Source organism: Nilaparvata lugens, chromosome 7 (genome assembly GCF_014356525.2).
Source record: "Nilaparvata lugens isolate BPH chromosome 7, ASM1435652v1, whole genome shotgun sequence".
Taxonomy (NCBI): Eukaryota; Metazoa; Arthropoda; class Insecta; order Hemiptera; family Delphacidae; genus Nilaparvata; species Nilaparvata lugens.
The window spans coordinates 1,631,108-1,647,208 of NC_052510.1; the positions used below are offsets into that span (position 1 = coordinate 1,631,108).

General features: G+C 38.1%; 1 protein-coding gene across 1 annotated transcript in view; it reads left to right on the forward strand.

Annotated features, from left to right (window-relative positions):
• LOC111044615 (neurogenic locus Notch protein) overlaps positions 1-16,101 on the forward strand; it is a gene marked incomplete in the record, with an annotated part of 280,748 nt that overhangs the window by 240,863 nt on the left and 23,784 nt on the right. The window contains 4 exon segments of the mRNA XM_039433417.1: positions 3,875-4,211; positions 6,018-6,129; positions 11,521-11,697; positions 13,860-14,175. Of these exon segments, the coding sequence (XP_039289351.1) occupies positions 3,875-4,211; positions 6,018-6,129; positions 11,521-11,697; positions 13,860-14,175 (942 nt within the window).

The following is a 16,101-nucleotide window of genomic DNA, read 5'->3' on the forward strand; positions in this document are numbered from 1 at the left end:
GGCCAATCAAATGCTCCCAGCTTCTTAGAAAGGCTAGACGAGCTACAACAAGCTTATGGGCTCACTGGCAACCAACTACTAGTCGCGCTACCTGAGTTACTAGTTGGTAAAGCTACCCTATGGATGCGTAATCGTCGTGACCAGTGGAAATCATGGGACAATTTTGTGACAGATTTCAGATCACGCTACTACCCACTTACCTATGAGGAGGACCTCGAGACTCTAATTCAGGCAAGGAAGCAAAAAGAAGGTGAATCGTTTGACGAATTTCTCGAAGATGTACTGACACTCATGAGGCGTCGAGGAGGTTTTACAGACGAGAATAAATTACAGAGAGTGTATAAGAATCTCCTCCCACGGTACAAATTGTATATTCGGCAATCAGATGTTCATAGTATCAACGAATTGGAAAAATTCGCGAGGGAGTATGAACAAATAAAAGCAGAGGAGAAACAGAATAGACAGAATTCGAGAGTTCACATGATTGAGGACACGAAAAAGATTACAAGGCTCAAGGTTGACACAGTTATAACCCCTACTAGTAACAGACCATCTCTTAGTGAGTCTGAACCCATGTGTGGGCAATACAAGAGACCGGGGCACTGGAGATCACACTGTCCCGATATTCCACCATGTAAAAGGAGCGGAAAGAGAGCACCGATATGTGTCTGTGATGTGCAGAAGGAGAATAAAACTCCGAACAAGACAGCAGTGATGCGAACGGCACACAGGATTCCTGTGATTGAAGAGTCATCAAGGGACAACAGACTATTCATTACTGTGACAATCGGAGGTAAAAAGTGTCGGGCATTGCTAGATAGTGGCGCTGAAGCTAATTATATGAGTAATGAGGTTTATGAAGTTCTCCAAAAAATAGGGATGATAAGGAAGGTACCAACTCATCACCACGCAATATTGGATGGACGATCTACCCCATTAAATGGGAAGCTGACAACTAATGTCACTATAGGACAAATCACAGTTCCACTAGTGGCGTCTATACTGGATGGACTTGGACAAGAGTTGCTATTAGGCATGGAATTTATGCGTGAAAACAGGGTGAATATTCACACATTCACAAGAGAGGTAGAGTGGGATCCTCCCCAACTGAATCCTACAAGTCCGCTGAAAATGTCGCGATCTCTCTTATTGGGGACTAAGACAACAGCAGTCCCAACAATATCAGCTGTACAATCCAAATCTCAGGACAACAAGGATCGCGACAAAAGGATATTCATGCAGTTTGGTTTGAACAGAGTTGAACCCAATGCCTTGATTGATAGAAAGGCAGAGATGTCATATATTCCAAGGCAAGAATCCTGGGGCAAAATTGTGATGGATCACAGGGATGAGATGACTGAGTATGAACGGCAGGCCACGATTCATGCCCCAGCCACCAATACAAGTGGTAGCTCCGAGAGTGATGTGGAAAAGTCCGTGCCACCCTCAATGGTTATGGACGTTGGAGAGCCAACGCAGTGTGCAACTATCAATGAAGTGGTCCCACCGTCCCAGGAACCCACACCAGGTCCCTCAAGGAGGAAGGATCCAGTGTTCTGCAACCGAGTCTCGACGCCTGGTAAGCGCAAACGGGCTGGCAAGCCACGTATAAAGATCCAATTACCGGATGGACGACGTAAATATGTGCCCGTAGATCAGGCATAGATGATGCCTATAGGCAGTGGCATACACCTCTAAAGGTGATGCCTGAGCGGCATACACCTCTTAAGGTGATGCCTGAGAAGGTGTACACCTCTTAAGGTGATGCCTAGATGGCTCACGCCTTTTAAGGTGGTGCCATAGAGGGCTCCGAACACCCCCCCCCCCCCAAGTAGGAGTGGGGTGTCACAAAGTAAATTGTGACGAGAAAATAATAAATAATATTATTGAAAGACGCTCGGCTATCAGCAATGCTAGCCGACCGCGGAGATAAGGGAGGTACCGATGGCGCACCATCTTCCGCGCATCAAGTCGATTTCCACCGCCTCTGGCGGCGGCTCAACTCCATCCCCTCCACTTTGGGGGAGTATTTAAAGGCCGGACGAGCCCCAGACCACAGCATTCCGCTCACAAACCTTCCTGCTCCTGGTACAGCGGCCCGTTGGCTGCCGTACGTCCCCGACCTCCTGCCCTGGTACAGCGGCCCGTTGGCTGCCGTACATCCCTAACCTTCCATCTCCCTAGGCACAGCGGACCGTTGTCTGCCGTCCCTGTCCTCCCATCTACCTAGGGCACAGCGGACCGTTGTCTGCCGTCCCTGTCCTCCCATCTACCTAGGGCACAGCGGACCGTTGTCTGCCGTCCCTGTCCTCCCATCTACCTAGGGCACAGCGGACCGTTGTCTGCCGTCCCTGACCTCCCATCACCCTAGGGCACAGCGGACCGTTGTCTGCCGTCCCTGTCCTCCCATTTCCCCAGGGCACAGCGGACCGTTGTCTGCCGTCCCTGACCTCCATCACCCTAGGGCACAGCGGACCGTTGTCTGCCGTCCCTGACCTTCCATTCCCCCAGGGCACAGCGGACCGTTGTCTGCCGTCCCTGTCCTCCATCTCCCTAGGGCACAGCGGACCGTTGTCTGCCGTCCCTGACCTCCCATCTCCCTAGGGCACAGCGGACCGTTGTCTGCCGTCCCTGTCCTCCCATTTCCCCAGGGCACAGCGGACCGTTGTCTGCCGTCCCTGTCCTCCCATTTCCCCAGGGCACAGCGGACCGTTGTCTGCCGTCCCTGACCTCCCATCTCCCTAGGGCACAGCGGACCGTTGTCTGCCGTCCCTGACCTCCCATCTACCTAGGGCACAGCGGACCGTTGTCTGCCGTCCCTGTCCTCCCATCTACCTAGGGCACAGCGGACCGTTGTCTGCCGTCCCTATTCTTCCTTCTCCCCAGGGCACAGCGGACCGTTGTCTGCCGTCCCTATTCTTCCTTCTCCCCAGGGCACAGCGGACCGTTGTCTGCCGTCCCTATTCTTCCTTCTCCCCAGGGCACAGCGGACCGTTGTCTGCCGTCCCTATTCTTCCTTCTCCCCAGGGCACAGCGGACCGTTGTCTGCCGTCCCTATTCTTCCTTCTCCCCAGGGCACAGCGGACCGTTGTCTGCCGTCCCTATCCTTTCTGTCCTTCCTCTTCCTACTCCACTGGAGCGGAACCGAGGCCGTAAGGCCGATACAAAATTACATCAAAGTGGTGTCATCAGAGAAGAGAGCGACCTTCACGCCGTCAGAAGCACCAGGAGGTGCTGTTCACGCCAGCTGAGGCACAAAGAAGAAGGAAGAGGAACTTCGACTTGCCTCCTTTCCCCGCCCACATTACGACTGAGCGAAGTCATCCAGGAGCAACACCTGGGTATCAATCACCCACCTCTGAAGCTACTCAGGGTGTACGTGATACTCTTTTACGCTTAGACTTAATATTTCGTTTGAATTTTCAACATTCTTTATCTACAGTTGAGTGCTAAAGGGGAGGGTATCCTTGATACCCTGAGAATGGACTTCTCAAGGTCCAAACTTCACCGTTTCATGTGAAAACATTACAGTAGTACCTTAACTTTCGCATATTTCTTCATCCGTTTTCTAGCTCAATATTATTGTAGAACTCTTTAGTTTAATATGATTCACCATGCTATTTTACTGCTAATGGTATTTATTTTCAACGCTAGAATGTAAGTTGAATTTTGTTTTGTGAAATACATGAATAAAGGAATCTGAATCTGAATCTCTAGGGTTGTGTCAGAGAGGACCAGGAGTCTAATTTTGCCCTAATAAAGGCAATGAAACAATAAATCAATCTCTCCCACAGTACACACAGATAGCAACCGCTCATATCCCAATTTTTATGGTTTCACATGATCTAAATGTACATTTTTTGTGTTGATACAGGAGGCATAGGCCGCAACCTGCACCCGACCAAACACTCACCGCCGCCCACTATCACCTACTCATCAGCTGGTGACCTTGAGTTGAAACGGCAGCTGGAGCAGTGCCAACTTAACAACTGTGCCAACAAGTCGGGCAACTTGTACTGCGACGAGGAGTGCAACACGTATGCGTGCAACTTCGACGGCAACGACTGCTCGCTGGGCATCAACCCCTGGCACAACTGCACGGCCTCCCAGTGCTGGGCCCTATTCGCCAACGGCAAGTGCGACCAGCAGTGCAACAACCCCCAGTGTCTCTTCGACGGCCGCGACTGCGAGAAACAGTTGCAGATTTGCAAGTGAGTTGTTTCAAGATCTAGTTTATTGAGGTGCAAATTCAAGCTTTCAACAATGATATCAAGATCTTTCTTTCTTTAGTTTATCCGGCGCTACAGCCCTAGGTGAGCCCTGGCCTCCTTCACAATACGCCTCCATTCTTCTCTGTTCATGGATCTCTCTTCCCATCCTCTCACCCCCATCTTTCTCAGGTCATCCGTCACTTGGTCCACCCACCTGTTCCTTGGCCTACCTTTTTTACTTTCCTTGCCCTATTACCATAGGTAGGGAAAGTATTGCTTTCCAAAAAAAATTAAGGTACCCTAATTTCAAGTTTTCTATACGTTTCAAGGTCCCCTGAGTCCAAAAACATGATTTTTGGGTGTTGGTCTGTGTGTGTGTGTGTGTGTGTGTGTGTGTGTGTATGTGAACACGATAACTCCATTCCTAATCAACCGATTGACTTGAAATTTTAAACTTGAGGTCCTTATACCATGAGGATCCGACAGTAAGAAATTCAATAAAATTGAATTCAAAATGGCGGATAATTACTAAAAAACCATGTTTTTCACGGTTTTCTCGAAAACGGCTCTAACGATTTTCTTCAAATTTATATCATGGATAGCTATTTATAAGAATCTAGTATTTTGCTTTTTGCAGACGATGTTAAACTTTTCAGACCTATTTCTAGTCTGGAGGATTGCTCTCTCTTTCAGCGGGATCTGAATGCGATTCATGACTGGTGTTTGAGAAATAGATTGGAAATAAATATATCAAAAACAAAATACATGATATTCACACGTCAGAAAAATCCTTTTCATTACAATTACAATATTAATAATGCAATCCTCGATTGTGTTATCCGTATAAAGGACCTGGGCGTCATAATGGACCCTACTCTTGAGTTTAAGGAACACGTAACACATGTTATGAATGGTGCTAATAGGTCTTTATTTCGAAATTGTAGGCCTTTTACAGCATGTGATGTTGTTTTGAAATTGTACTACGCTTCAGTGAGGAGTAAACTTGAATATGCTGCTTTAGTTTGGGCTCCATTTCACAGCAGCGCTATTCTTGATTTAGAAAAAATTCAGAATAAATTTTAAAGGTATCTTTATTTTAAAAAGTTCAACGCATTCTGTCCGATAGTATTTTCAACAGACAATCTAAGGTTGATTTTTAATGTTCAAAGATTGGAAGAAAGGAGATCTGTCAGTTCCCTCTTGCTATTATATATAATATCCTAAACAATCAAGTATTCATGCCAGAATTTATAAGTATGTTGCAACTTCATGTCCCGTTTAATAGACCAACACCAAATATTCTGTTTCACATGCCATTTATCAGAACGACTCATCATTGCAATTCTTACATATACAGAACTTTACGTTTGTACAATAGAATAAGCCACTGCATTGATCCGTTTGCTGACCGTTTCCAAACCTTTAAGAAATCCTGTGAACTAGCATATCGCTCTATAACTGACTCATGATTGATAAATAATTATACTAAACTCCCTCATTTTTTTTCTCTCTTCTAAAACCCTATTTTTCCTCTATTCTCTATTTTATTTTTTATTTTATTTTTCTTATTATTTTTATTTCATTCTTCTTCATTTTCTATTATCATTGGTTTATTTTATTTTTTCATTTCGCCTCTTCTTATCTTATTAGTATTCAAAAATTGTGTTTACAATTTTATTTTATTTTCATTCTTATTTTGCATCAAATATTATGAATCACCTTCCTTTTTTCAAACTTGTTAAATATTTGTTTTGGAATTTCATTTATTTCTGTTGCATTTCTAATCAATTCGCTTGTATTTTGCAGCCCTGTATACGATGCCTACTGCAAAGAGCACTATGCCAACGGTCACTGTGACTATGGCTGCAACAGTGCAGAGTGCAACTGGGATGGGCTGGACTGCGAGGAACCTAGCGAGGTAATATTATTACTTCATTTTATTTATCCTTATTAATATTTGTTAGAATATTCACTTCACTTCAACAATTATTCGAATACTTGAACTTTCAACGAGCGTTCTAACTGTTTGAAATTATTTGGCTTTGAACTGGACAAATGTACTTTTTTCAACTTTGAGCGCTCATTAAGGGCCGGTTACCGAGCTCTAGATTCAGCTAAGTTCTAGACTTCAAACAGCTGGAGTCAGAAAATTGGCTTTCCAAAACGGGGCGTAGTCGCAGTCAATGTCATAGTCACGTTTGGATTAAATTTCTAAAAACTAGAAAATTGAACACAAAATAGTGCAAAGTTTCAGCTATTATGAATTATTCAGTAATGTTCCATTTTGTCAACTAAAAACGTTTCCAATTATAGAAATGAGAAAATAAAGATTATCATGAAAACTGCGACTACGTTTAGGAAAGCCAATTTTCTCACTCCAGCTGTTTAAAGTCTGGAACTTGACTGAAGCCCGAGCTCGGAAACCGGCCCTAAAATTTCAAAAACGTCAAACAAAGTAACACATTAAATGAATTTAAAATAGATCTATAACCGTTCTCGGTAATAAATCAAAAATTTATATGCAAATTTTCAAGCTAATCAGTCCAGTAGTGTTGAGACGTGATGATGCGTCATTCGTGAATTTTCTATCACGTTTGTGTATAGCTTAGGCCAATTCTTTCCTTCATTATATTATAGATTACAGCTTCAAATATATCTTGGACATTTTGCTTCAATATTGTGAAACATAACTTCATTATAAAATAACTTGATTAATTCAATATGAAGTGATAATTAAGTGTTATATTTAAATATACAGTGTTATGTAGTTTGGTAAATATGTAGTTTGGTGTTTCAATTTCTCTAAATTCAAAATTTTTTAGCTTATATATATTATTTTGGACGAAAATTGAACTTGAACGTTTTACAGTAGAAACATAACCTATTTTTTGGACATTTAATTAATTTATCAAAATTTGGGAATGGAATAGATTTGGGCCAAGCCTGTTTTTCCTTCCTAATCATATTTATATGATTTGTGATTCTGTCCACGAATAAATAAATAAACATGTATGTGCTTATTAGCATAGAAAAAGAATAGCATATGAAGATATCTCGTAGATGGAAATAAATCGAAATTTCAAAATTGAATTAATTTAATCTAATTCGAATTTCCATCTAGCTGTTTACCCGGTTGTCAATATTCATAGTAGCAGAGGTCTTCGGAGTGATTTACAGCATTTAATTGGTATTTCGTTTAATAATAAGATATTCGATGTCATAGGACGTTTATGTTCCAAATTTTACTGTTAAATCAAGCCGATAGTCGTAGTAGTTCTTTTTTGTGAAATCTTTATGGTGTAAAAAATTCAAGTAGATACCGCTTAATTTGAAAGAAAGAAAGAAAGAAAGAAAGAAATATTTATTGCCAAAATCATTAAACACAACTTTACAAATGTGAAAAATATAAAAATTTTCATATACTTAAAATTAAAATATTTTCCATTTAAACATTGATTATAATATTATCATTGGCGTTACCAGCAAAACTAAATAGTTTGAGCGATGGCAACGAGTAATCAGTCGGCTATAATTAGTGGCTTGAGATTCAGTCGAAAATAGAAAAAATATAATAAAGAAAAAAGAAACAAAAGAATGTATGAAAAACTAGAAAAAAAAAAATAATAAAATTTCAATCCGAAAAGAAGAAGTACTAAGAGTGAAATACTAAGAGAGTAGAAAAACTAGAATGAATTCATAATAATTTAAAAACTCAAAAGAAAAAGAGATGATTCATGTAATTATTAATCTACAATTCACTGTACATATGTAATTATAGTAACATTTAGTAACATAATGTAATTCATTTGTAGCATAAATTATATGCAATTCCTTTTGTAAGCAAAAAGAGGAAAACAATACAATACAGTACACATGACACAAAAAATAAAACTTAAAACTCAGAGAGAGAAAAATTAATCTGGGAGTATAGCCCTACCAACAATAAATTCAGAGGAACTGAGGAAGACAGTATATGTACATCAAATTAAAATATTTTAGGTATAATATCTTCTGTCTTTATCCAGCTTTCAATTTTTAATTTATGTCAGTTGGCTGTGTACTCGAGTTCGGAGAAAATGTCATATAAACACTTTTTTTATAATTCAATGTCAAAACATTCTTCACAAGCCAAGACCTCACCCTGCAAAGTCCACTGTTAGCAAGAGATATAACACTGTCCCACGAGGATCCAGTAAAAGCTAATACAGTGTCATCCGCGTAAGACAATATCCTACACCCCTGAATAGGAAGACTCAATAAATCGTCTATGTAAGCTAGAAATAGAATCGGGGATAATACTGTTCCTTGAGGTAGGCCAAATCCTGACAAAGCTACCTTACTCTCCCTTCCATTCAAATTAATTACTTGTGTTCTGTTTTCCAAATAACTAGCAAATAGTCTTAATACTGGACCACGAAAGCCATTTCCTTCAAGTTTCTCAAGCAGGTTTGAATGAGGGATGGTGTCATACGCCTTAGCCAGGTCCAGGAATACAGCTAAAGTTTTTTTATTTGACTTATAGTTATTTGTTATTATATTTACAAGTTCAGCCATGGCATCCTCAGTGCATTTATTTTCTTGAAAACCATATTGATATTTGTTTATTAAATTGAATTTATTCAAGTATGGAACAACCTGTTGTTTTATAATTTTTTCAAAAACTTTGGATATATTACTTATAAGGCTAATTGGACGATAATTGGTTGGGTTTGTTTTATCTCCTGACTTGTGTAATGGAATTATGTTGGCAATTTTAAAATGACTTGGAAATGCCCTGTTTCCATACATTTATTGAAGATTAAAGTTAGAGGTAGAGCTATGAAGTGGGCTATTCTTTCAAGACAAACGCTACTTAAATTATCGAAACCAGGAGCAGCACTATTTTTTAAACTATTTAACTGATTTATAACTTCATCATAATTTGTGGGACGTATGAAAAATGAATTCAGAAATCGAAAGTTAGAATTTTTACCAGTTTCTTGAGGAAAATTTTCATTTTCTTCAAATAGTTTTTCTGCATATGTCTTTCCCACCTGTGAGAAATAATTATTTAATAATTCAGGATCAATATCAGGGGGAGCTTATGACGTTTAGTGTCTAATATTTCCTGGATGCAGTTCCATACCTTTTTATTGTTTCCTTCACATGATTTCAGTTTGTTTTTATAGAATTCAAATTTAGCTGATTTAATAAGTTTATTTAATAAGTTTCTATAGGCTCTATACCTCTCTTTCAATGTGACATTAAAAGGTTGTTTTTTCAAGGCATTATGCATTTTGTCTCTTGTTCTTATACAATTTACCAGGCCTGAGCTTATCCATTCTTTTAGGGGTCTATTCCTCCTTTTTAATTCTATTTGACTAGTTGATAATTTTATATAAGATAACAACTTATTTACGAAACGGTCAACTATATTATCTAAGTTAGTAGAGTTATCCAATTCTGAAATCTCATCTATCCAGGTTTCTTTTTTTAAAAAATCCAAGAGTTTGTCAAAATTTATTTTTTCAATGAAATTATTGGAGTTATTCGATTTTTCAGATGCCTGTTTTTCTATTCTAATGTGAAAAGTTGTACAATAGTGATCAGTTATAGAAGTCTTTTGAATTACTCCTAGAATGTTTTCTTCACTAATTTTTGCACTTCTATAAAATATATGATCGATACAGGTTTTCGTATTATTCATTACTCTTGTTGGCTTGTTAATAAATGACTTGAGACCGTTTATCTGCATCAAACTTATATATTCATTTGATATTCTACTGTTTTGCAATAGATCTATATTCAAGTCGCCCACCAAGATAATTTTTTCCATTCTGTTAATATCTCTCAGTTGTATATCAAGATCAGATAAGAAACCATCAATGTCAGCGGCAGGAGACCTATATACGGCAATCAAATTTATTATTGAACCATTCATTTTTAATTTTATTGTAAGAGTATCCGCTTCTTTGTTTACCCCAGTGACTTCGTTAAATTCTATATTATTCTTTATAAAAACGCATATACCATTACTGTTATTCAGTTGCCCTGGTTTGCTTATTGCAGTAAATCCATCCAAACTATAGTCAAAAAACCCATTATCACTTATCCAAGTTTCTGATAATACTATGATATCATAACTCACTTTACAATTATGTAACATATAGACGAATTCATCAAAATTTCTTCCTATACTCCGAATATTCATATGAATAATATCAAAAAAATCATTGGATAACTCATTCTCAAACTGATTGGGGTGAAAATTTAATATATTATCAATCTCAGCCGTATTGTAACATTCTAAATCTATAAGATCATCGAAACTATAATTATTATTTGTCATATATCTTGAAAGATACCACTATTTTCCTCCGTTTCCTATGTATGTTGTTCCTGCTGCTTGTCCTCCGATCCGTCATTGTTGTCGGTTGATGTTAACTCCTTCAGTGTGTGGGTGTCGTATATCCGAATCGCTCGTGAAGCTTCATCCTTCTTGACAAATATCTTCCCATTCCTTATCCAGTTGAATTTATAGTTGTTCTTCTTTGCCTCGATCTTAGTTTCGTTGAATAGGTGTCTTGTGTGAGGTGTCAGATTTTCGTTTACAAATACCGGTCCGTCTTCAAATTGTTTATCAATGTGAGTGCTCCGCAATCCATTACTGTTGTTTTGTCTCATTTCTTTTTGGTATGCTTTATAGTTTTCAATCATTACATTATATTCATCGATTTTATTAGAGAAAAAATCCACCGAGTTTCTTAGGTCAGAAACGTTTTCATTTGTTTTTTTAATCTCAGCTCTTATCTCTTTCATTTCTTCACTTATTGCATCTCTTATTTCTTTTTTTAGTTCAGCGATCAATTCTCTACTTAATGATACCTGGTTGTCTGGCATATTTATTAAATTATTATTGTTAGAATTTGAATTCATATATTCTATTCCAATAATACCATACAGAAAAAAAGCATTAGAAGATATCAAAGTTTGCAAGGTGTTTATGTTCCAAATGTCACTGTTAAATACTCAAGCCGATAGTCCCAGTAGTTGTTTTTTGTGAAGCTATATGACGCTGTTAGTCTCTCATACTGTGCCGTTCTTCACTCTCACCTGGTCAAAACAGTAATAATAGGCAGTAGTCGACAGTAATCAGATTGAGCTAACAAAAGATCGGCTGAAAGTTGGAACATAAACCATGGGATATCTTCTTATGCTATCTTTTTTCTATGGTATTAGAGAGTTTAATACAAAGAATTCATTCAGACTAATTGATTTAATTTTTGTCAAGGAAGCAAATTTCAATTTTATTCAAATTTTGTGTTTTCAGGTGGCTCCAAACGAGGTGGTGGCTGAAGGTGTTATCAAAGTGGTGATACTGATGAACGAACGCATGTTCCGCGACAACCAGATCTCGTTCCTGAGGGAGCTGGGCCATCAACTCAGGTCCACCGTACGCATCAAGAGCGACAGAGATGGAGAGCAGAAGATCAAGCCTTTCCGACAGGTTAGTTGGATTCTGCTGTCAGAAAATAAATGTATTTTAATCTGTAAATTTGTACGAGAAGTGATAATAAATGAATGAATGAAGAGAATTAAGAGCAGTGTTGGATTTGTTTTGGGATATTGGTTGTAATTTTATTAGAACTAGGACAGTAAGTAATCTTTGAAAATCAACATGAAATCTGGATTCTATCTCTTATTCAATTTGCCCAACTATCTATTTCTCTCACTTTGGTTGAATTATGAGAATGCTTATTTCATCAATAATTGATAGTAGTAAAAAATACATATTTTCAATTCAATTTTCCATTTTCGAGTACTGGACTGGTGTATTAACGTAAATTCTATATGTAGAGTCTTATTTTGTGTAAAGTCTGTGATAATGGGAGCAAAGATAATAATTTGACTGTTTCTGTTGCTGTACCTGTCTGGTGCTGTATCTTCATTTTCATGATTGGGATTGAATTTTCTGTAGAGTGATTCGGAGCTAGAGAAGGATAGCGCCATCTTCTTTGTCAAATGACGGACAAGGATATCAAACAAATCAGATGCTGATTTTATATTAATGAGTTTCAATTTTTTGAGCTGATATTCTATTATTTTCTTTATTGACGATTCCAAGAGCCAGACCATATAAAAACGTATATAAGACCATATATCAGGCCAATCGGGGAGCTTTTTGCCGTGCCGACTCTAAAAACGCCCGAAACAACGCTCTGTATGGTCTGGCCCTTATCCTCTACTACTCGACAGCTACTTATCTATCAATTTTGATTTTTTTTTTTCATTTTGTCTTCATCATATCCATTTTTAACAGAGACTCATTCATGAATACGCATTTTTTCTCCTCAAAGCAGGGCGAAACCAAAGGCATGTATGTGTTCCCCTCCACATTACCTTCTATAACTTAGTAATGAACGATTTTTAATCATCTAGTTAATGGCTTCTATCACTTGTTAATTCACGATATTAAACTGAATAATTTGTTTTCTTCTAAAAGCAGGGCAAACCCCAAGACATGGAGATGTTCTTCTACCTAATATCTTTACCATAGAAAAACAATAGCTGAATGGCTAAATTTATGTCGCAACTTTTTCTGTTAACTCAAGCCGATCATTGTCGATTTTTACTGTTTTGTTGGGGTGATAGTGTATGAACGGCACAGTATGAGAGACTACCAGCGTCAAACACAGCTTCATGGGAAAGAACTACGTGTTCTATCGGCTTGAGATAACAGTAAAAGCTGCGATATAAACTCCCTATACCATGGAATATGAAAGACTGCCGCAGACAGTTCATATACATGAGTAATAGATTGATGAATATTTTGCCAGACCAATTAATTTCAGATAGATTTAATAAATCAGCCATTAAAAATATAGAGAGATGGATCAGAAGTAACAATGTTTTTCGCCTCATGTACAGTTAGAATCTACTTAATTAAAAAAAACTTTTTTTCTTTGATATTTTCGCTAAGTTACATTTTTTTAGATATTATATTACTAAAATTATTATTATTTAACTTATTTACTTATTATTACTATCATTTAAATAAAATCATCTTTTATGTTTATGTTAAATTGAATGAAATCTTTTGGTACTCGTTGCTAGCACACAAACTTAGGTTTTGCTGGCAACGCCAATTAAATTCTAAGTTTAAATTTTATTCTTATTCTGTATAAGTATGAAGTATCTGTTTTATTCATTATTGTTATCTTTATAATTGGCAAATAAATGATTTTGATTTGATTTGATATCTACTTATGCTATAATTGTTTCTCTATGGTATTAGTAATGAACGATTCGGGACTGAAGCTCTTCAATTGTCTACCTGAAAGAATACGGTTATGTGGTAGTTATAGGCTTTTCTTGTCTTCAATTACTAATGTACTTGTGGAAGCGTGTCCCTATACAATGGAGGAATGTTGTGGTGCCTTCATACTTTGAGTTGATACTGATGCATACACTTTGCATAGAAAAATGTTCATGCCACTTGAGCTCTGCTCAGATTTGTGGCTTCACGTAACAAATGACAATAATAATAATAATAATAATAATAATAATAATAATAATAATAATAATAATAATTTTTAATCAACTACCTACTATTTCTCATTACTTGTTAATACACGATATTTGATCAGAATTTTCTCGATTTCAAAGCAGGGCAAAACCCAAGGCGTCGAAGTGCTCCTGGAACTAGACAACCGTCGCTGCGTGATCTCGCCGGATGCCGAATGCTTCCCCAGCGCACAACAGGCGGCTGACTTCCTGGCAGCGACGGCGCAGACGCACAAACTGAGCACAACGTTCCCCATTCACTCGATCAGCGGCATGAGTGACGACGATGTTGTGACAGCGCCCCCCTCTGGCACCTATGTGCTCATCGGCCTGTTTCTGGTCAGCTTGGTGGCTCTGCTGCTAGGTGTGCTGGTCACCGCTCAACGCAAGCGCGCGCATGGCATCACCTGGTTCCCTGAAGGTCAGTTATTTGGTCAATTTTTAGTAAAAAACTGTCCAATCACACGATTTTTAAGGTTAAACACCTAATTTAGCTATCAATAAGGTGTTTTATCTCGATATATCGATACTTCGAGAGTTGCTATCGCTGTCAATTGCTGTTTACTCTCGATATATCGATTTTTCAGAGCTATTGTAGCTGTCAATTGGTGTTTATAAAATAGATTAGAATAGAAATAGAATAGAACTCTTTACCTTTTTCCCTATACCCCTCTATTTCGAATTACTCAGAGCTGTCAACTGTTGAACATCCATTACTCGATATTTGAGAGTTGCAACAGGTGTCAATTGATGTTTACATTGATATATCGATATTTCGAGAGTTGTAACAGGTGTCAATTGATGTTTACATTTGATATATTGATATTTTGAGAGTTGTAACAGGTGTCAATTGATGTTTACACTTGATATATCGATGTTTTGAGAGTTACTACAGGTGTGAATTCATGTTTACCCTCGATATATCGATATTTTGAGAGTTGCTATAGGTGTGAATTCATGTTTACCCTCGATATATCTATGTTTTGAGAGTTTTAATAGCTGTCAATCCATGTTTACTCTCGATATATCGAAGAAGATGTAGAAGAAATAAAATAAGTAGCTTGAGGAGTAGCATAAGGAGGAGAGAACGAGACAGAAGTAGCAGAAGAAGAAGAAGAAGACGACAAGTGGAAGAAGAAGAGGAAGAAGAAAATGGAGAAGAGGAAAACAAAAGAAGAAGGACAAAAGGAAAAAGAATAAGAAAGAGAACAAGGTTAACAAGTAGGATGAGGAAGAAGAAGTAGAAGAAAAGCAAGAATGAGAACGATGTAGAAGAATAATTAAAAGAAGAAGAAACAAGAGAAAATGAAGAAGCTGAGGAAAATGAAAGAGTAGAGTTTCAGTAGATTAAGAAGAAACCCCTTTATAACGATATTTGGAGTGGTATAATCCCTGTAGAAAGTTTGAAGAAGGTTGGTGTACACTTGTTGGGCACAAACTGAGCACAACGTTCCCCATCCACTCGATCAGCGGCATGAGTGACGACGATGTTGTGACGGCGCCCCCCTCTGGCACCTATGTGCTCATCGGCCTGTTTCTGGTCAGCTTGGTGGCTCTGCTGCTAGGTGTGCTGGTCACCGCCCAACGCAAGCGCGCGCATGGCATCACCTGGTTCCCTGAAGGTCAGTTTTATGTAAAAAAAATGAATCAGAAATAGAATTATTTTTATGAAACAATAAAAAAAACTGCACACTATCAACTTATTGACAGGGTGGAAGGTCTCTTAAGAAAGAATGACTAGAAATAGAATCACTTTTTGAGACAATAGAGAACTTTGAATAATAATAATAATAGGTCTATTTTATTCTCAACAAAAGTATAACAAAAACAATGTTATACAGTTAAAAAACGTCACAGATAAATAACATAATAACATAAAATATCAATCTTAAAATAAAACTCTAATAACATTTAACAATTCATTAAATTTGCAAAATTTAGATTAGTTATTTGTGCAACTAGTGCGCAAAGTGTCAGTTTGCTGCACCGAAAGAAACGTTTACGCCCGAGCCGTAGGCGAGGGCGGAATGGTTTGTTGAGTGCAGCAGATGAACTTTGCGCTCGTATTTCACATTTAATTTTTCCTACAGTTACCATTGAATATGAAAAGTGGGTAATTATGGGTATAATTCGCTGAAATGCATCAAATGTATATCTGTGTCATTTTTTTATTAATAAATAAAATAGAATGTAGTATGTGTGTTTGAATGGCGGCTGTGTGCTGTCAACTGCTGTCATCCACCACACTCCACCACCACCTCAACACTCTTATAACGTGCACTACCACACTATACCACAGTTACCAACTTCATTTTGATTTTGCTGCACTGGTGCTCCATATAACCTA